Consider the following 22,177-nt stretch of genomic DNA (forward strand, 5'->3'; position numbering starts at 1 on the left):
TCAGTATAGCCAGGATACTGTTCTAATACATTATCGTCAGTATAGCCAGGATACTGTTCTAATACATTATAATCAGTATAGCCAGGATACTGTTCTAATACATTATAGTCAGTATAGCCAGGATACTGTTCTAATACATTATAATCAGTATAGCCAGGATACTGTTCTAATACATTATAGTCAGTATAGCCAGGATACTGTTCTAATACATTATAGTCAGTATAGCCAGGATACTGTTCTAATACATTATAGTCAGTATAGCCAGGATACTGTTCTAATACATTATAGTCAGTATAGCCAGGATACTGTTCTAATACATTATAGTCAGTATAGCCAGGATACTGTTCTAATACATTATAGTCAGTATAGCCAGGATACTGTTCTAATACATTATAATCAGTATAGCCAGGATACTGTTCTAATACATTATAATCAGTATAGCCAGGATACTGTTCTGATACATTATAGTCAGTATAGCCAGGATACTGTTCTAATACATTATAATCAGTATAGCCAGGATACTGTTCTAATACATTATAGTCAGTATAGCCAGGATACTGTTCTAATACATTATAGTCAGTATAGCCAGGATACTGTTCTAATACATTATAGTCAGTATAGCCAGGATACTGTTCTAATACATTATAGTCAGTATAGCCAGGATACTGTTCTAATACATTATAGTCAGTATAGCCAGGATACTGTTCTAATACATTATAGTCAGTATAGCCAGGATACTGTTCTAATACATTATAGTCAGTATAGCCAGGATACTGTTCTAATACATTATAATCAGTATAGCCAGGATACTGTTCTAATACATTATAGTCAGTATAGCCAGGATACTGTTCTAATACATTATAGTCAGTATAGCCAGGATACTGTTCTAATACATTATAGTCAGTATAGCCAGGATACTGTTCTAATACATTATCGTCAGTATAGCCAGGATACTGTTCTAATACATTATAGTCAGTATAGCCAGGATACTGTTCTAATACATTATAGTCAGTATAGCCAGGATACTGTTCTAATACATTATAGTCAGTATAGCCAGGATACTGTTCTAATACATTATAGTCAGTATAGCCAGGATACTGTTCTAATACATTATAGTCAGTATAGCCAGGATACTGTTCTAATACATTATAGTCAGTATAGCCAGGATACTGTTCTAATACATTATAGTCAGTATAGCCAGGATACTGTTCTAATACATTATAATCAGTATAGCCAGGATACTGTTCTAATACATTATAGTCAGTATAGCCAGGATACTGTTCTAATACATTATAGTCAGTATAGCCAGGATACTGTTCTAATACATTATAGTCAGTATAGCCAGGATACTGTTCTAATACATTATAGTCAGTATAGCCAGGATACTGTTCTAATACATTATAGTCAGTATAGCCAGGATAATGTTGTAATATATACAAATATAAACAGGTCATCCAACTGTGCTAGGCCCATATCGGAAATATGCCCTTTTCTAATCAAAGGGATTTCTGCTCAGTGTTGTAATGTTTCACTTCATATCAATCAAATGTTATTCGTCACATGCTTCGTTAACAACAGGTGTGGACTAACAGTGAAATGCCTACATACACATATTGAAATTAACTATAGCTCTTTACATATGCATTGAAACAGATAATGTATTCATTCACTGCATGAGGAGATCTCACCCAGCGCTCGCTATCAATGTGGACCTGTACTTTATCTAGTGTGTATATTGACTTAATAATTCTGGGGGGAATTTTAGGTAGCTGAACTTGATGGGAATGGCATTGCAATAACCGCTGGCCAGATACTGTGGCCTGTTACCCCATTACCTGGTGGCCGTCCCCAGACACTGGACAAACTCTAGCCCCAGGCCTTGTTTATAAACCAGGCCTTCTCTGCTTCTCCTCCCCAATGTTGCTTTTTATAAAATGACATATGAGGTTCTACGCAAACAGCCCCAGCATCATGCAGATGCCCCCCAAGATACTGGCCCCTTCAGAAGGGCCCTTTCTCCTCGCGTCCACCCTCAAGGCAAGCCGGGATACCGACCATAAATAGGTGAAATACCATGAAATCAGAGGGCACCCACAAAACAAAATAATCCACATTTATATCTGTGACTCCCTGCCTGGCTGGAGAGTATGGTTACAGTATATATGCAATGTTTATTTCTGTGCCCTTAAATAAACAGCAATTAGTCTCCAGGGCAACCACCGCACTCACTGGACGGGTTAATGGGAGCCTGTTTGGTATGTAAGCACGACACCTCAGCGCCTGGCCCCAGCTGATCAATAGGCAACATACACAGCGCCCACCAGGTAGGGAATGGCATGCAGCCTCTGGGCAGGGCTTTCATTAAGTGGCAATGGACATGGAAGGAACGCATTTTGTTTATGTTTATTTATTTATTTATTTTCTGGGAGAGGGTGCATGCTGATAAAAATAAACATGCTACAGTATGTAATATTGCCTCTCTCAGTCTCAGGCCCAGCCAAGGGAATGCTGCCTCGTTTTCCTCCATTGAGTTGCATGATACTACCACATAGAACATTCTCTTCTTGCCTTTCCCTATTGTACAGTGTATTTTTTTGCACATTTCCAACAATAGTACTATTACAAATAGCTACATAGCCTATAATGAGGATACTATCTTGAATTTACATTTCTTAGTTTCCATTGTTCAGAATCATTTTAAATAGAAGGTTTATAGGGCATCACTTCAGTGTAGCCTATGTGTGTTTCTGTTTGTCTGACAGTTCTTTCTGCTTGTTGTAATAAATCACCAAATCTATCTATATACAGGCCTCATCAACATCAACAGTTGGCCAGAGACACCTGGCTGAGTACCATAATGTAAGTTGACTACAAAATAACAAGTCATTTGGACTGGTCTTAGGTATAATTGTACATGAAAACTTAAGAGGCTATATAATATTTTCGTCATAGCACAAAATTGCCTGTTAGGGTTTGCCTGCTGCTCTTCCATACGCACCACTGGTCTGACGAGCTGTCAGTTAATCCTGCCGTTGGTAGGACCCTGCAGAACTCAACCCAGCCGCTGGCTTCACCTGTTCGCATGCACAGTTATTTTACCTGGAGTTGCGTTCCAGCGCCTCACTAAATGACAAGAAGTTCCATGCCGAGAATGATATCGTATTCAGGCTGCAGCTTGCTGCTGCTGTCGTTGGCTTTCGTGAGCGCTTCTTTCGCGGAGATGGTCTTCCGTTGCCCGAGTTGCACCGCCGAACGTCAGGCTGCGTGCCCGAAGCTCACCGAGACCTGTGCAGAGATAGTGCGCGAACCGGGCTGCGGTTGCTGCCCGGTGTGCGCCCGGCAAGAGGGCGAGTTATGCGGCGTGTACACCCCGAGATGCTCCAGCGGGCTCCGGTGTTACCCGAAGCCGGACTCCGATCTGCCTCTCGAGCAGCTGGTCCAGGGGCTGGGGCTGTGCGGACACAAAGTGGTCTCTGAACCCACAGGGAGCCAGGAGCACCGGGAGCAATTTAGCGGTCAGTTTCAACAAGCTTGATACATTTACAATGTTATAATGGAACAGAGAGGAAGTTCGGGAAGTATGATCATTAGTAGGCGTTAATGAATAATTGCACTGTCATTGGGATGTCTTACAGCCCTTAGCATGGACCGTATTGTGATTTATTTAATTCGCAGCAGTCTAAGCTAATGCTTTTGGCGTCCATTTGCTCATAGAAACACTTAAACTGTAATTAACCCGCTCTAAAACGCCTATTTATTCGAATTATTTGTTATTACACAGTTATAACACTTTTATAACACAATTTTATCAAGGTAGTTTTGCCTTTAATATGTACCGAATTGAGCTGCAAATACTATAAGCCTATATTTGGCTTTGGGCTATATGTCCTAATCACAAATGAAAGAAACCTTTGCAGGTAGTATCATCCATCAGTCTCCAACAACAACCAGAACTGCACTGGACTAGTTTGACTTATTGACCTCCATGTGTTGACTTATTGGGCCCTTGCTGCAATCCAATAGACCCCCTTACCTAACAATATTATTCCTGTATAACATATCTTACACTGTATAAGCAAGCCTATACTGTAAGACATACTGTATGCTTGATTATACCCTGAAATAACATTCCCAACTTGTGTTTTACACAGAAATCCCAAAACATTCCTATTTAATTGGATAACATGAGAGAGGAGAAAGAAGGTAAATAATGCCACATTGATTGGCAATTTGGACTTTGTACTTTGACCCCAACAACTGTCAACTAGTCATGGAGTGTTTGTTGAAGCTTGTTCAGTATGGTGTGATTTCTACTAAACCGAATGTCAATGTCCCCATCTGCCAAATGTAACATTTGATTAGATTACAAAGGAGAAACTGTGATTCCTGAAAAGTTCAAATGGATTAGGGCCAGGTCACCACAGACAGTAGCACTAGAAATGCACGTGGAGTAACCTACACATGCACATGTAGCCAGAGATAAGTTGGGTCTTAGGAGGTAGTGGTGTTCTAATACTATTTCTATGGTGGAACTCTTCCTGAAATAGCTACTTGCAGTCTGCTTTGCTACAGCCAGATTCCACAGTCCTAGCCTACAGTACAGTGAATTTGCCATCATGCCATCCTATATTTCTCTGCTCAAACTGTTTATCTTCTACTCTGACTGTTTCTATGTATTCACAGCCTGGCATATACGGGATGGGTTACACCTGGGTTACACAGTACTATTATGTACACCTGAGTTACACAGTACTATCATGTACACCTGGGTTACACAGTACTATAATGTACACCTGGGTTACACAGTACTATAATGTACACCTGGGTTACACAGTACTCTTCTGTTCACCTGAGTTACACAGTACTATTCTGTACACCTGGGTTACACAGTACTATAATGTACACATGAGTTACACAGTACTATAATGTACACATGGATTACACAGTACTATTATGTACACCTGGGTTACACAGTACTATTATGCACACCTGGGTTACACAGTACTATAATGTACACCTGGGTTACACAGTACTATTATGTACACCTGGGTTACACAGTACTATTATGTACACCTGGGTTACACAGTACTATAATGTACACCTGGGTTACACAGTACTATTATGTACACCTGGGTTACATAGTGCTATTATGTACACCTGGGTTATACAGTAGTGTTATGTACACCTGGGTTATACAGTAGTATTATGTACACCTGAGTTACACAGTACTATTATGTACACATGGATTACACAGTACTATCATGTACACCTGAGTTACAGATTACTATTATGTACAACTGAGTTACACAGTACTATTATGTGCACCTGTGTTACACAGTACTATTATGTACACATGAGTTACACAGTACTATAATGTACACCTGGGTTACACAGTGCTATTATGTATACATGAGTTACACAGTACTATAATGTACACCTGAGTTACACAGTACTATAATGTACACCTGAGTTACACAGTACTATAATTTACACCTGGGTTATACAGTACTATTATGTACACCTGGGTTACACAGTACTATTATGTACACCAGGGTTACACAGTACTATAATGTACACCTGGGTTACACAGTACTATTATGCACACTTGGGTTACACAGTACTATTATGTACACCTGGGTTACACAGTACTATTATGTACACCTGGGTTACACAGTACTATAATGTACACCTGGGTTACACAGTACTATTATGTACACCTGGGTTACATAGTGCTATTATGTACACCTGGGTTATACAGTAGTGTTATGTACACCTGAGTTACACAGTAGTATTATGTACACCTGAGTTACACAGTACTATTATGTACACCTGAGTTACACAGTACTATAATGTACACCTGAGTTATACAGTACTATTATGTACACATGAGTTACACAGTACTATAATGTACACATGAGTTACACAGTACTATAATGTACACCTGAGTTACACAGTACTATAATTTACACCTGGGTTATACAGTACGATTATGTACACATGAGTTACACAGTACTATAATGTACACCTGAGTTACACAGTACTATAATGTACACCTGGGTTACACAGCACTATTATGTACTCCTGGGTTACACAGTACTATTATGTTCACCTGGGTTATACAGTACTATAATGTACACCTGGGTTACACAGTACTGCTATGTTCACCTGGGTTATACAGTACTATAATGTACACCTGGGTTACACAGTGCTATTATGTACACATGAGTTACACGGTACTATAATGTACACCTTGGTTAAACAGTACTATTATGTTCACCTGGGTTACACAGTACTATAATGTACACCTGGGTTACACAGTACTATTATGTACACCTGGGTTACACAGTACTATAATGTACACCTGGGTTACACAGTACTATTATGTTCACCTGGGTTACACAGTACTATTATGTTCACCTGGGTTACACAGTACTATAATGTACACCTGGGTTACACAGTACTATTATGTACACCTGGGTTACACAGTACTATTATGTACACCTGGGTTACACAGTACTATTATGTTCACCTGGGTTACACAGTACTATAATGTACACCTGGGTTACACAGTACTATTATGTTCACCTGGGTTACACAGTACTATTAAGTTCACCTGCGTTACACAGTACTATAATGTACACCTGGGTTACACAGTACTGTTATGTTCACCTGGGTTACCCAGTACTATAATGTACACCTTGGTTACACAGTACTATTATGTTCACCTGGGTTACACAGTACTATTATGTTCACCTGGGTTATACAGTACTATAATGTACACCTGGGTTACACAGTACTATAATGTACACCTGGGTTACACAGTACTATTATGTTCACCTGGGTTATACAGTACTATAATGTACACCTGGGTTACACAGTACTATAATGTACACCTGGGTTAAACAGTACTATTATGTTCACCTGGGTTACACAGTACTATAATGTACACCTGGGTTACACAGTACTATTATGTTCACCTGGGTTACACAGTACTATTATGTTCACCTGAGTTACACAGTACTATAATGTTCACCTGAGTTACACAGTACTATAATGTACACATGGGTTACACAGTACTATAATGTACACATGGGTTACACTGTACTATTATGTTCACCTGGGTTAAACAGTACTATAATGTATACCTGGGTTATACATTTCTATAATGTACTTCAGACAGAATTCACAGTATGTTACCTGTAAAAAAAAAAAATGAGGCAATGTTTATATGACTCCCTTTCAAACAGTCCCTTATTAACCACTTTCTTGCAGGTTTAAGCATCCCAGTATACGGAGTGATATAAACTTCTGGACAAAATCTGGTGTGTCCACGAGATTATGCAAAAAGCAGCCCCGGTTACACACGTTTCCTACACGCTTTCATTGTCTAAATAGGCCGACGTGTGAAACCACAATCTATGACATCTCAGGCCATGGTAGCCTAGCTACATCACATTTCCTGCTTGTTGAAACAGAGTAAACCTTGGGATAATTAATTGCAGTAACACTTCACTTTAATTAAGGGCTTGTTTAATAAAGGGCTTGTTTAATAAAGGGCTTGTGTAATAAAGGGCTTGTTTAATAAAGAGTTTGTGAGGAGTTTATAGGATCAGTTTATAAGTCAAACTAAAACGCATTGGTTAACAGTCACATCCGCTCATGTATCAAAATAATCATCACTTAACTTACCTGTCTTTCTCATCTGGCAGAACACACGTAATACACACAAATGCAATGAGTTGTCGCATAAAGCTTCCTTCTTACTGTTATTATGTGAACACATGTTATAACCAAGGAAAAGGTGTTCTGCATTCTCCAAGATTGGATCACTGGGAAATGCAGAGCACCCTATATGCATTCCTTCATGCTACTCATCTCATGCTATACAGGCCTTAATGCATGACTGGCATGTAGCCTTTCATCCATGGAAGACTTGATATGGTGGTGCACCCCGTGTCTCCTCCTTACCTGAACCCTGTGGTGGATGGGCATCTATATTAGCCCACCAGACTACGCCCAGACTGTAACCCCTCATTGTCAATATCACGTGGTACAACTACAGTCGGTTTACTGTGATGCGTCAGAGAATGATGTAAATAGAGACGTTGGGGCGAGATTGATTCCACAACAGGCAGACGGGGAGTATATCATATTATTATGTAAAGACATGTCATAGTCAATAATACATCACGCTAATACAAAAACATACTATTCAAAAAATATATTTAAGAGAAGGGTAGCATCCCAAATGGTTCCCTGTAATGGGCCCTGGTCAAAAGTAGTGCACTCCTTTGCGAAAGAGACCCTGCTAAAATAAAGGTTAACTAAATAGGGTGCTATTTGAGACACACCAAGGTTCATCACTCATCCTCCCATCAGGATCACATCGTTGGGCTGCCACTTATCCAACAGAGAGAGGGTTACCCCACCCCCAACCCAACAAAAGACCAACAAAAAAAACTCTCAAAGCTTTACAAGGAAAACAGATCCTGACCATCTGGCTGCAACTGGGCGGTGAAATAACACGGCTCCCTAACGAGGGGTATTCATCTGTACCTGCATGGGTCCACTGCCGGGGTGCCCAGCCCTCTAGACTGTGCCCACAGGCCCGAAATAGCCCCTGATAATCCCTCCTGCTTCTCTAAAACACGGGCATCACTGCCATCCACCCCTGGGGCTGCAACTTCACCCGAAGCCATGCTAAGAATCTCAGCGTGCCTTAGACACGTTCCAGAATAAACCTGCTCCCTTTCTCTCTCTCACTCTGCTTTTCTCTCCCTCTCCCTTTCATTCTTTCTCTCTCTCCCTCCCTCCTTTCTTTCTTTCTTTCGTTCTCTCGCTGGCTCCCTCCCTCCTTCCACTCCCCTCCCTCCCTCCCTCCCTCTCTTCGGTGCTTGTAGAAAACACAAGCTATGCCTGAAATGTTACTGAGCCGAGTGGGGTTGGAAGGGGACCTGTGAAAGGGCTTTGCAGGGATAGGGCTGGTTTCGCCAGATGTTTGATGTTTCTTCACCGAAGATAATGGAGTTGAAGGAGATTTAAGTGCTGGGTATGTGTGTACAGAAGGAGGCCAATGCATTTGGCTGCTGCAATCACCCAAGATCTGTTGTTCATGGCTAGCCCGATGGCTGCAGGCAGAGCTACTGTCTTAGGAATTGATCCTTGTATGATGGTGGTTTGTGTATCAAGGCCAGTTGACTTGTTACATTGGTGCCATGACTTGGATCACATGTCTGGTGTAGGGTTGCAAAATTCATTTTAATCTTACAACAAATTCACTGGTTTTCTAGAAATCCTGGTTGGAGGATTCTGGATATCCTGATTATTCCCCCCTGACTCTGGGGGAGCCTCAAACCAGGATTTTGGGCGAACCAGAGAATTTATTGAAAGTCCCGGAAATGCAACCCTAATCTGGTGTCCTACTGTCTCTGTTAATAAAGGAGATGTGGATATGTTCACTCTTCAAAGTTAATCTGGTCTTTTCAGACCTCAAAAGTGGTCTAATGTCAAGGTCACGTCTACAGGCCTCAATCCCAAAGGAATGGGAAAGATGGGCACGATCTCGCTCCCCTCTCTCTCTATTCTCTGTATGTGTGTGCTGTAATTGTCCGTGCTGCCCTGCAGGTTCGATGGGCTCTGGCTTGCCTCCGTCTCCCTGTCTCTCTGTCCTCCAGAGCCAGGTGTGTGTGTCCCAAATGGAAAAATACTCCCTTTTCCTTATATAGTGCACTACTTTAGACCAGAGTCATATAGGGATACAGTGTTGTTTGGGACGCATCCAGAGTCCCAGGTTTAGCCTGCAGTCAGTCAGTTCAGGGGTGGATAGATGCCTGGCTGGGTGCAGCCAGTGTCTACGTGTCAGGACCTGCCCAGCCCCAGCTAGCTTCACGCTGTGGAGGAGCCTCTCAGGCCAGATAGCCTGGCTGTGAGGTAAACACACTTGCTCTATGCTGACTGTGTGATTCTAGGAGGAGAGTCCTAGCAGGCCTTGTAAATGATAATGGGAAGCAGTTATGGAGCTGGCTCTTTTTAACTACAGCTCCCCAAAGTGCTTTACTGTACAGTCGTGGCCAAAAGTTTTGAGAATGACACAAATATACATTTCCACAAAGTTTGCTGCTTCAGTGTCTTTAGAAATTTTGGTCAGATGTTACTATGGAATACTGAAGTATAATTACAAGCGTTTCATAAGTGGCAAAGGCTTTTATTGACAATTACATGAAGTTGATGCAGACTCAATATTTGCAGTGTTGACCATTTTTTTTCAAGACCTCTGAAATACGCCCTGGCATGCTGTCAATTGACTTCTGGGTCACATCCAGACTGATGGCAGCCCATTCTTGCATAATCAATGCTTGGAGATTGTCAGAATTTGTGGGTTTTTGTTTGTCCACCCGCCTCTTGAGGATTGACCACAAGTTCTCAATGGGATTAAGGTCTTGGGAGTTTCCTGGCCATGGACCCAAAATATCGATGTTTGTTCCCCGAGCCACTTAGTTATCACTTTTTCCTTATGGCAAGGTGCTCCATCATGCTGGAAAAGGTATTGTTCGTCACCAAATTGTTCCTGGATGGTTGGGAGAAGTTGGTCTCGGAGGATGTGTTGGTACCATTCTTTATTCATGGCTGTGTTCTTAGGCAAAATTGTGAGTGAGCCCACTCCCTTGACTGAGAAGCAACCCCACACATGAATGGTCTCAGGATGCTTTACTGTTGGCATGACACAGGACTGATGGTAGCGCTCACCTTGTCTTCTCCGGACAAGCTTTTTTCTGGATGCCCCAAACAATCATAAAGGGGATTCATCAGAGAAAATGACTTTACCCCAGTCCTCAGCAGTCCAATCCCTGTACCTTTTGCAGAATATCAGTCTGTCCCTGATGTTTTTCCTGGAGACAAGTGGCTTCTTGCTGCCCTTCTTGACACCAGGCCATCCTCCAAAAGTTTTCGCATCACTGTGCGTGCAGATGCACTCACACCTGCCTGCTGCCATTCCTGAGCAAGCTCTGTACTGGTGGTGCCCCGATCCCGCAGCTGAATCAACTTTAGGAGACAGTCCTAGCGCTTGCTGGACTTTCTTGGGCGCCCTGAAGCCTTCTTCACAACAATTGAACCGCTCTCCTTGAAGTTCTTGATGATCCGATAAATGGTTGATTTAGGTGCAATCTTACTGGCAGCAATATCCTTGCCTGTGAAGACCTTTTTGTGCAAAACAATGATGATGGCACGTGTTTCCTTGCAGGTAACCATGGTTGACAGAGGAAGAACAATGATTCCAAGCACCACCCTCCTTTTGAAGCTTCCAGTCTGTTATTCAAACTCAATCAGCATGACAGAGTGATCTCCAGCCTTGTCCTCGTCAACACTCACACCTGTGTTAACGAGAGAATCACTGACATGATGTCAGCTGGTCCTTTTGTGGCAGGGCTGAAATGCAGTGAAAATGTTTTTGGGGGATTCAGTTAATTTGCATGGCAAAGAGGGACTTTGCAATTCATTGCAATTCATCTGATCCCTCTTCATAACATTCTGGAGTATATGCAAATTGCCATCATACAAACTGAGGCAGCAGACTTTGTGAAAATTAATATTTGTGTCATTCTCAAAACTTTTGGCCACGACTGTACAGTCAATTGTGAAGGTGATACGTTATATATACACATAAACACGGGGAAATACAGTATCATTATCACTATGCTGGCCCTAGTGTGAGGTAATATTCATTTATTACACAAAAAGTCACATTGAGATTAAAGGAGATAGTTAAAGGGATCATTTGAACCATGAATGTGTGTTGGTTTGACCTATCCAGTCTCCCCTTCTCCATCCATGGGCCATCTGCTCAGTTGACTAGAGTCTAGACTGTCAGACATGAACCTTCTCTCCTTTGTGCTGTTCTGGGAATTTGACAAGCATCAGCTATTAAAAAAGCAAGGAAGCCACTCATCCCTTTTGTCTGCTGTATTAATTCAAGCAGTGGACCGGACAACAAAGTAAAAACAATGGAGCTGCAGCTCTGTTGACGTTGCAAAGCCCAGGCCCACCTCTGTGGATCTGTGGAACAGAGTGTACTGCAGGAACAGGGCCCCCTTAGAGTGGGGTCCTGACCCTGCCCGTATGTGCCTGTGTGTGTGTGTGTGTGTCTCTGTGTGTGTCTCTGTGTGTGTGTGTGTGTGTGTGTGTGTGTGTGTGTGTGTGTGTGTGTGTGTGTGTGTGTGTGTGTGTGTGTGTGTGTGTGTGTGTGTGGTTTTTAATAGACTCAGACCTTCTCAAGTTTCCTCCATGAAGCTGGAATCAGTATATTACAGTTGGAGACAGTTGGGATTATCCAATAGATGAAAACAAAATAATTTGTGTGTGTGTGTGTGTGTGTGTGTGTGTGTGTGTGTGTGTGTGTGTGTGTGTGTGTGTGTGTGTGTGTGTGTGTGTGTGTGTGTGTGTGTTTAGGGATGTATAAGTGTGTGTGTGTGTGTTTTTGTGCATGTCTCACACCTGATTCTAGTTGACCTCTGCCCTCCGCTCTGCAAAGGACTCTGAGAGCACAAAGAGTTTCATGCGGGGAGCTGAAGTTAGATCTGATAGTTTCATGAGGAGAGCTGAAGTTAGATCTGATAGTTTCATGAGGAGAGCTGAAGTTAGATCTGATAGTTTCATGAGGAGAGCTGAAGTTAGATCTAAAAGTTTCATGAGTAGAGCTGAAGATAGATCTGATAGTTTCATGAGGAAAGCTGAAGTTAGATGTCTAGATCTGATAGTTTGATGAGGAGAGCTGAAGTTAAAGGTTTAGATCTGATAGTTTGATGAGGAGAGCTGAAGTTAAAGGTTTAGATCTGATAGTTTCACGAGTAGAGCTGAAGTTAGATCTGATAGTTTCATGAGGAGAGCTGAAGTTAGATCTGATAGTTTCATGAGGAGAGCTGAAGTTAGATCTGATAGTTTCACTAGTAGAGCTGAAGTTAGATCTGGTAGTTTCATGAGGAGAGCTGAAGTTAGATCTGATAGTTTCACTAGTAGAGCTGAAGTTAGATCTGGTAGTTTCATGAGGAGAGCTGAAGTTAGATCTGATAGTTTCATGAGGAGAGCTGAAGTTAGACCTGATAGTTTCATGAGGAGAGCTGAAGTTAGATCTGGTAGTTTCATGAGGAGAGCTGAAGTTAGATCTGATAGTTTCATGAGGAGAGCTGAAGTTAGATCTGATAGTTTCACGAGTAGAGCTGAAGTTAGATCTGATAGTTTCATGAGGAGAGCTGAAGTTAGATCTGATAGTTTCATGAGGAGAGCTGAAGTTAGATCAGATGTTTCATGAGGAGAGCTGAAGTTAGATCTGATAGTTTCATGAGTAGAGCTGAAGTTAGATCTGATAGTTTCATGAGGAGAGCTGAAGTTAGATCTGATAGTTTCACTAGTAGAGCTGAAGTTAGATCTGATAGTTTTATGAGGAGAGCTGAAGTTAGATCTGATAGTTTCACTAGTAGAGCTGAAGTTAGATCTGGTAGTTTCATGAGGAGAGCTGAAGTTAGATCTGATAGTTTCACTAGTAGAGCTGAAGTTAGATCTGGTAGTTTCATGAGGAGAGCTGAAGTTAGATCTGATAGTTTCATGAGGAGAGCTGAAGTTAGACCTGATAGTTTCATGAGGAGAGCTGAAGTTAGATCTGGTAGTTTCATGAGGAGAGCTGAAGTTAGATCTGATAGTTTCATGAGGAGAGCTGAAGTTAGATCTGATAGTTTCACGAGTAGAGCTGAAGTTAGATCTGATAGTTTCATGAGGAGAGCTGAAGTTAGATCTGATAGTTTCATGAGGAGAGCTGAAGTTAGATCAGATGTTTCATGAGGAGAGCTGAAGTTAGATCTGATAGTTTCATGAGTAGAGCTGAAGTTAGATCTGATAGTTTCATGAGGAGAGCTGAAGTTAGATCTGATAGTTTCACTAGTAGAGCTGAAGTTAGATCTGATAGTTTTATGAGGAGAGCTGAAGTTAGATCTGATAGTTTCACTAGTAGAGCTGAAGTTAGATCTGGTAGTTTCATGAGGAGAGCTGAAGTTAGATCTGATAGTTTCACTAGTAGAGCTGAAGTTAGATCTGGTAGTTTCATGAGGAGAGCTGAAGTTAGATCTGATAGTTTCATGAGGAGAGCTGAAGTTAGATCTGATAGTTTCATGAGGCGAGCTGAAGTTAGATCTGGTAGTTTCATGAGGAGAGCTGAAGTTAGATCTGATAGTTTCATGAGGAGAGCTGAAGTTAGATCTGGTAGTTTCATGAGGAGAGCTGAAGTTAGATCTGGTAGTTTCATGAGGAGAGCTGAAGTTAGATCTGGTAGTTTCATGAGGAGAGCTGAAGTTAGATCTGATAGTTTCATGAGGAGAGCTGAAGTTAGATCTGGTAGTTTCATGAGGAGAGCTGAAGTTAGATCTGGTAGTTTCATGAGGAGAGCTGAAGTTAGATCTGGTGGTTTCATGAGGAGAGCTGAAGTTAGATCTGGTAGTTTCATGAGGAGAGCTGAAGTTAGATGTTTAGATCTGATACTCTCATGAGTAGAGCTGAAGTTAGATCTGCCACTGTTGTGTCGTCAGCAAACTTAATGATGGTGTTGAAGTCGTGCTTGACCATGCAGTCGTGGGTGAACAGGGAGTACAGGAGGGGACTAAGCACGCACCCCTGAGGGGCCCCAGTGTTGAGGATCAGCGTGGCAGATGTGTTGTTGCCTACCCTTACCACCTGGAGACGGCCCGTCAGGAAGTCCAGGATCCAGTTGCAGAGGGAGGTGTTTAGTCCCAGGGTCCTTGGCTTAGTGATGAGCTTTATGGGCACTATGGTGTTGAACGCTGACCTGTAGTCAATGAACAGCATTCTCACATAGGTGTTCCTTTTATCCAGGTGGGAAAGGAAAGTGTGGAGTGCGATTAAGATTGCATCATCTGTGGATCTGTTGGGGTGGTATGCAAATTGGGGGTGATCTAAGGTTTCTGGCATGATGGTGTTGATGTGAGCCATGACCAGCCTTTCATAGCACTTCATGGCTATCGACGTGAGTGCTACAGGGCGGTAATCAATTAGGCAGGTTACCTTCGCTATCTTAGGCACAGGGACTATGGTGGTCTGTTTGAAGCATGTAGGTATTACATATTATATATCTACTGGATTGTAAACGTCAGACCCCTCTTGCTCCTGCCTTAGTGTAGAATACACTTCACTTAAGGGCCGGCCAACCCTGTTATATCTGTATATCTTATAACCTATCCCCCCTCTGTCGTTAATAGTGGTATGTCACTGGACAGCCTGACAGTACAGAGAGTTTGTAAACAATACATTACTCTGAAAGGTTATTCATCTAAGATTTCCTCAAAACAAGGTCCAGCCAACTGTTTCCTCCCCCCTGCCGTTTCTGTTATTCTTCCATTTTGACGGTCCCAGAGCCCTGGGAGAGCTGCTAGTGGGCCCTCAGCCACCGCTCTGTCTGTTGTCAGGAATAGCATGGACAGCTAGTGGACCTGCAGGGCCAGGCCCCCTGCATTGTTTGTTCTCATATCTGTTTGGAAAGAGGCTTTCAGAGGTTGATGTTTAACCACACGTTATCTGGTCAAACAGCTGAGGACTTCTACCTCCCTTCCCCAGATAGTGTGGTGTGTTAGTTCTGGGTGGTTGCTGTTCAAGCTTTCGTTCTAATCAGTCGAACATGAAAATGAGCTAGTGCCCTTTCATGACATGCCTTGACATTGGAGGTGAAGAGGACACTCTTCATAGCAAGTGAAGGTGCCCCAGAGTTAACAGAAAAGTCTTATGTCTTCAGCTCTTCAGTGGCCAATAAACCTGGAGTGTACACAGACAGAATCATATGTTCACTATTGGTTCTCATTCTTGGAAGTTAAAATGGAGAAAAAAAAAGTATTTATAATATTTCACAATGTTTTTGAAAAAGGTCCAAAATATTGCACCTTTAAAGATGTATCTATTTCCGCTGAAAAATTCACCATGTATGCCATTGCCAAATGTACTAAAGCCAACCTGCTGGCCTAATCATTTCTCATTTCATGAAGGAATGTGCAGTATACTTAATCATTCAAATGGTTGAGCTTTTCTGTGATGTAATGACAATATAATGACAATGTTATGACAGTGTTGTAATGAACGATAAATTAATTTAATGGAACTGGTTTCCATAGAGCTGTTTTGACTGTGTTTGTATGTGGTGTGTGTGTGTGTGTGTGTGTGTGTGTGTGTGTGTGTGTCTGTGTATGTGTGTGTGTGTGTCTGTGTGTGTATGTGTGTGTGTGTGTGTGTGTGTGCGTGCGTGCGTGCGTGCGTATGTGCATGTGTGTGAGTCTGTGCATGCATCTGTGTCTGTGTGCGTGTCTGTCCCTCAGGGGAGGTGGTGGACCTCCTGGACACGAGCCTGACAGAGATCCCCCCGGTGAGGAAGGCCACTAAGGACAACCCATGGCTGGGGCCCAAGGAGAACGCTATGCGCCAGCACCGACAGGAGATGAAGACCAAGATGAAGAGTAACAAGCCGGAGGACCCCAAAACTCCCCGCGGCAAGCAGGTTAGTAAACACCTAGTAGTAAACAGTTAGGCTACATCCCAAATAGCACCCTATTCCCTTAATATGGGCCCTGGTTAAAAGTAGTAAACAGTTAGTGAACCTGGGATCATGATTAGCAGTGTCCATGTCCCTTTAGGAAGGAGTCAGTCTTAACAGAACCTAGTGCACTGCTGCCATCTCCTGGAGCAGACCTGATGGTGTCCAGCAGCTAACAATGTCTTACTGCCAATTTGTACAATTAAGGCCAGCTTTTTCAATAGGAAAATGTAGATAAGCATTTCTATTGGACAAGATAGCCCTCCGTTTGACAAAGTTTGCCCCCATTTGAAGCGTACTGAACGTGACCATGGGGAAGGTGTAAATGTTTCACACATGACAGTACAAGACCCTACTGTTGAAAACTCTGTATTGTTTCCTTGAAGTCAAGCCTGGCGTCCTGTTGTAGACCGACCTAAGAAAATACTTTGGTAGCACTTTATAATAACACCTTGTAATAAAGCATTTACACCCACATTTGTAAATGTTAGTAAGCCAGGTATTCACATATTTATGAATAACTATGTCATAATAATGAACACGAGCGTTCATAAGACGTTTAATATCGGTCCTTATAAACCATCTACTGATCATTAGTTATGTGTTTCTGTGTGGCCTCATTTAAAGTGAGCGCTATTTATACTTTATAAAGGCTTTGTAAATGTTTTGAGTGACCAGTGTAATTTCTCACAAGATGGACATGCCGTTGGTAGACATTCCAGCAGTACCTAAATAAACGGTTTACTAATCTATTATAAATGCTTTATTTCAAGGTGTTATTATAAACTACTACCAGTACTTATTTTCCCACATTGAGTGATTTTCCTTGAGGATAATGATTTTGGCATTTCACGGATGCCAAGTTTAAAATAGAACCATTTGCCCCGGATATTAGCGAGTCTTGGCAACACATCAAAACCCATCAGGAGAGACTGTAAGTGCAAAGAAATGAACATTCCAATCGGTTTTACTATTGATGAAGCCATAAAACCCAGAGAAAGAGGGCGATCAGGTGCTTTGGCAATAATCCATGAATAGAATTAGTCATGCAAATATAATTTACTCTCAGTTATACCTGTGAGGGAAACATTATTCATTTTCATGTATATTAATAATTGTATTCTATATTTTGGTAGTGCTGTTCATTTAATTTCCTGTGGATTATTATTCCTCCGAGAATCCAGCTCTTAACCTTTGTAGATGACTTTGGAGAATGTTTTATTTATTTTCTCAAACAGTGGTCTGAAGGTATTGCTGTGTCATTAATCATGTAGTCTCCCTAGGCCGACGGTTTGCCTCCCACAATGTCTCCAGTGTTCCAGCACACATGTCTGTTGACTGTACCAGCATCGGTTGGGACAAGAGGCGGAAATGGGACTCGAGCAGGAAATCAGTCCAGAGCCTTTCCGTTCATGTCCTGATGCAAACATTAGCCTACCACCGGACACAAAATCGGTATCTTAGCTAGATATTTTCAATTTGTGTATTTGGCAAGTAAGTTGTTTGCTTGTGCCATGACAGCTAACGTTAGCGTTACAAGTTTACAACGTTGTTTTTCACGAGCAGAAATCCCGTCTGCATTTTAAGCCCGTCCAAACTAAACTCGTAATATATTCTGAAGAGCACCCTCCCCGGAATTGAGGTAGATATGTACATATAGCTAGAAATAAGCTAACAGATAGTAAACAGTAGCAGCAGCGTATGGGATAAGTAAAAAACATTAGTGCAAAAAAGGTCAATGCAGATAGTCCGGGTAGCTATTTGGTTAACTATTTAAATAATTATTTAGCAGTCTCATAGCTTGGGGGTAGAAGTTCAGAGTCCTGTTGGTTCCAGACTTGGTGCATCGGTGCTACTTGCCGTGTGGTAGCAGAGAGAACAGTCTATGACTTGGGTGGCTGGAGTCTGACAATTCTTAGAGCCTTCCTCTGACACCGCCTGGTATAGAGGTCCTGGATGGCAGGGAGCTCGGCCCCAGTGTAATAGTCAGAGACTATTAATCATGTGGCTGGTGTTGCCTGTTGCTCCAAGGTCTGAGATTTCCCAGACTATTAATCATGTGATCGGTGTTGCCTATTGCTTCAAGGTCTGAGATTTCCCAGGCTATTAATCATGTGGCTGGTGTTGCCTGTTGCTGCAAGGTCTGAGATTTACCAGACTATTAATCATGTGACTGGTGTTGCCTGTTGTGTTCTGTAGATTCAGTGTCAGCAGGAGCTGGACCAGGTGCTGGAGAGGATATCTAAGATGCCCTTCAGAGATAACCGAGGCCCACTGGAAGACCTGTATTCCCTGCACATCCCCAACTGTGACAAGATGGGGCAGTATAACCTCAAACAGGTGACTACACCCTGCACATCCCCAACTGTGACAAGAGGGGGCAGTATAACCTCAAACAGGTGACTACACCCTGCACATCCCCAACTGTGACAAGATGGGGCAGTATAACCTCAAACAGGTGACTACACCCTGCACATCCCCAACTGTGACAAGAGGGGGCAGTGTAACCTCAAACAGGTGACTACACCCTGCACATCCCCAACTGTGACAAGAGGGGGCAGTGTAACCTCAAACAGGTGACTACACCCTGCACATCCCCAACTGTGACAAGAGGGGGCAGTGTAACCTCAAACAGGTGACTACACCCTGCACATCCCCAACTGTGACAAGAGGGGGCAGTGTAACCTCAAACAGGTGACTACACCCTGCACATCCCCAACTGTGACAAGAGGGGGCAGTGTAACCTCAAACAGGTGACTACACCCTGCACATCCCCAACTGTGACAAGAGGGGGCAGTGTAACCTCAAACAGGTGACTACACCCTGCACATCCCCAACTGTGACAAGAGGGGGCAGTGTAACCTCAAACAGGTGACTACACCCTGCACATCCCCAACTGTGACAAGAGGGGGCAGTGTAACCTCAAACAGGTGACTACACCCTGCACATCCCCAACTGTGACAAGAGGGGGCAGTGTAACCTCAAACAGGTGACTATACCCTGCACATCCCCAACTGTGACAAGAGGGGGCAGTGTAACCTCAAACAGGTGACTACACCCTGCACATCCCCAACTGTGACAAGAGGGGGCAGTGTAACCTCAAACAGGTGACTACACCCTGCACATCCCCAACTGTGACAAGAGGGGGCAGTGTAACCTCAAACAGGTGACTATACCCTGCACATCCCCAACTGTGACAAGAGGGGGCAGTGTAACCTCAAACAGGTGACTACACCCTGCACATCCCCAACTGTGACAAGAGGGGGCAGTATAACCTCAAACAGGTGACTACACCCTGCACATCCCCAACTGTGACAAGAGGGGGCAGTATAACCTCAAACAGGTGACTACACCCTGCACATCCCCAACTGTGACAAGATGGGGCAGTATAACCTCAAACAGGTGACTACACCCTGCACATCCCCAACTGTGACAAGAGGGGGCAGTGTAACCTCAAACAGGTGACTACACCCTGCACATCCCCAACTGTGACAAGAGGGGGCAGTGTAACCTCAAACAGGTGACTACACCCTGCACATCCCCAACTGTGACAAGAGGGGGCAGTGTAACCTCAAACAGGTGACTACACCCTGCACATCCCCAACTGTGACAAGAGGGGGCAGTGTAACCTCAAACAGGTGACTACACCCTGCACATCCCCAACTGTGACAAGAGGGGGCAGTGTAACCTCAAACAGGTGACTACACCCTGCACATCCCCAACTGTGACAAGAGGGGGCAGTGTAACCTCAAACAGGTGACTACACCCTGCACATCCCCAACTGTGACAAGAGGGGGCAGTGTAACCTCAAACAGGTGACTACACCCTGCACATCCCCAACTGTGACAAGAGGGGGCAGTGTAACCTCAAACAGGTGACTACACCCTGCACATCCCCAACTGTGACAAGAGGGGGCAGTGTAACCTCAAACAGGTGACTACACCCTGCACATCCCCAACTGTGACAAGAGGGGGCAGTGTAACCTCAAACAGGTGACTACACCCTGCACATCCCCAACTGTGACAAGAGGGGGCAGTGTAACCTCAAACAGGTGACTACACCCTGCACATCCCCAACTGTGACAAGAGGGGGCAGTGTAACCTCAAACAGGTGACTATACCCTGCACATCCCCAACTGTGACAAGAGGGGGCAGTGTAACCTCAAACAGGTGACTACTCACACTTACTCCATGGCCCAGGAGCATCCACACCACACACACACACACACACACACACACACACACACACACACACACACACACACACACACACACACACACACAAACACATGTTCATTCTGTGTTTCAGTGTAAGATGTCTCTGCACGGCCAGAGGGGGGAGTGCTGGTGCGTCAACCCACACACCGGTCGGCCCATCCCATCAGCACCGACCGTGAGGGGAGACCCAAACTGCAGCCAGTACCTTAGAGGACCAGAGATGGACACCCTCGCCTCAGCCCAGAAATAGTACAGCCCTGATTCTCCCTTTGATGGGCCTGAGTCTTAAAACACAACAGAGGAAGCAGTACTCTAAACACTTAAGTAAGCTATAAAAATGTTTGTGTGTCTATTTCTGTTTCTGTGTATAGTTTTGTTTGGTATTAAATCAATTCAAAGCGATATCGTACATTGTAACCACCATAATGTGTCTTGGTTTGAGAACAAATTCCACTGCAAGGGCACAGGATGTGACAGGCAACAAAGATGAAACCCATTCTTCTTTGCAATTTCAAAGGAAGTCAGTGTTTAACTGGTATTTTCATTGATCTCTCTCTCTTTCCCTCCTCTCGTAGCTTTTCTGTGGTGAACAAAGTCTAATGAGAAGAATGTTTACTATGGGCTGAATTCTAACTAGAAATCTGTGTGTCCATCTCAGACTTTTGTGTAAAAATCAAGCATTGATGTCAATGGGCGATTTGCACGTAAATTCCAATTATATGCACATTTGGCAATTAGTATTCACCCCTTTGGACCTCTTGTATTCAATGTATCTGTTGTAGGGTATCTAGAGAAATGTTGTCATGAAAAAATGATTTGACTTATTTGAAAGGTGAATATGTGAAGCAAAAAAACAAAACGGCGAATTAGTGTTTATATGGCTGTTTGTATGGCTGTTTGTATGGCTGTTTGTATGGCTGTGTTTACACTGGTAGCCCAATTCGGATATTTTGCCACCGATTCGTCTTCTGAGCAATCAGATCAGATCTTCTGCGTGTGTAAACGCAGCCCAAGTGTCTTACTTTCTGGTGCTGGGAAGTGAACATGTCAAATGTTTGGTGGTTGTGTACTCAACTCCGCCTACCGTTTGTTTGTTTTACAGTGTTCTACGCCTTCAGGTTGGTAGGCTACTAAAACTATGAAACCTACCTTCTATAGCCTTTGGAATACACATACGTCTTCTATACACTGTAGGAAAACCACATAGACAGAGTCTTGTTGTTACAAACACAAATACACGTTTTAGATTTCCTCGTTAATAGGAACACAAATAGAAATGTAGAATTGTTTTGTGATAAAGAACGTCTTGTTATAAGATGAAGTACATGATTAAATGGATGGTAACTTCCTGTACGTTGATTGTGTATTCATTCGGGCGTAT

General features: G+C 43.0%; 1 protein-coding gene across 2 annotated transcripts; it reads left to right on the forward strand.

Moving 5' to 3' along the window:
* Positions 1 to 3,052: 3,052 nt before the first annotated feature.
* LOC123723654 (insulin-like growth factor-binding protein 2-A) lies at positions 3,053 to 22,145 on the forward strand. 2 transcript variants are annotated; one of them, XR_006759834.2, is made up of 5 exons: positions 3,053 to 3,515; positions 16,365 to 16,543; positions 18,779 to 18,919; positions 20,888 to 21,120; positions 21,372 to 22,145. XR_006759834.2 is itself a non-coding variant. In XM_045697907.2 (4 exons), the coding sequence occupies exons 1-4, from the start codon at positions 3,128 to 3,130 to the stop codon at positions 21,044 to 21,046; spliced, it is 867 nt and encodes a 288-aa protein (XP_045553863.1). In that variant the 5' UTR covers positions 3,053 to 3,127; the 3' UTR covers positions 21,047 to 22,145. The 2 variants fall into 2 exon arrangements, 1 of the variants encoding a protein (XP_045553863.1); XM_045697907.2 differs by having other exon boundaries at positions 20,888 to 22,145.
* The last annotated feature ends 32 nt before the right edge of the window (positions 22,146 to 22,177 follow it).

This window comes from Salmo salar, chromosome 16 (genome assembly GCF_965601325.2).
Source record: "Salmo salar chromosome 16, fSalSal1, whole genome shotgun sequence".
Classification (NCBI taxonomy): Eukaryota; Metazoa; Chordata; class Actinopteri; order Salmoniformes; family Salmonidae; genus Salmo; species Salmo salar.

Coding starts and splice junctions, on each gene's coding strand:
- LOC123723654 (XM_045697907.2), top strand. CDS start 3,128: ATGACAAGAAGTTCCATGCCGAGAATGATATCGTATTCAGGCTGCAGC. Junction 16,544..18,778: donor AAACTCCCCGCGGCAAGCAG/GTTAGTAAACAC, acceptor TGTGTTCTGTAG/ATTCAGTGTCAGCAGGAGCT. Junction 18,920..20,887: donor GGCAGTATAACCTCAAACAG/GTGACTACACCC, acceptor TCTGTGTTTCAG/TGTAAGATGTCTCTGCACGG.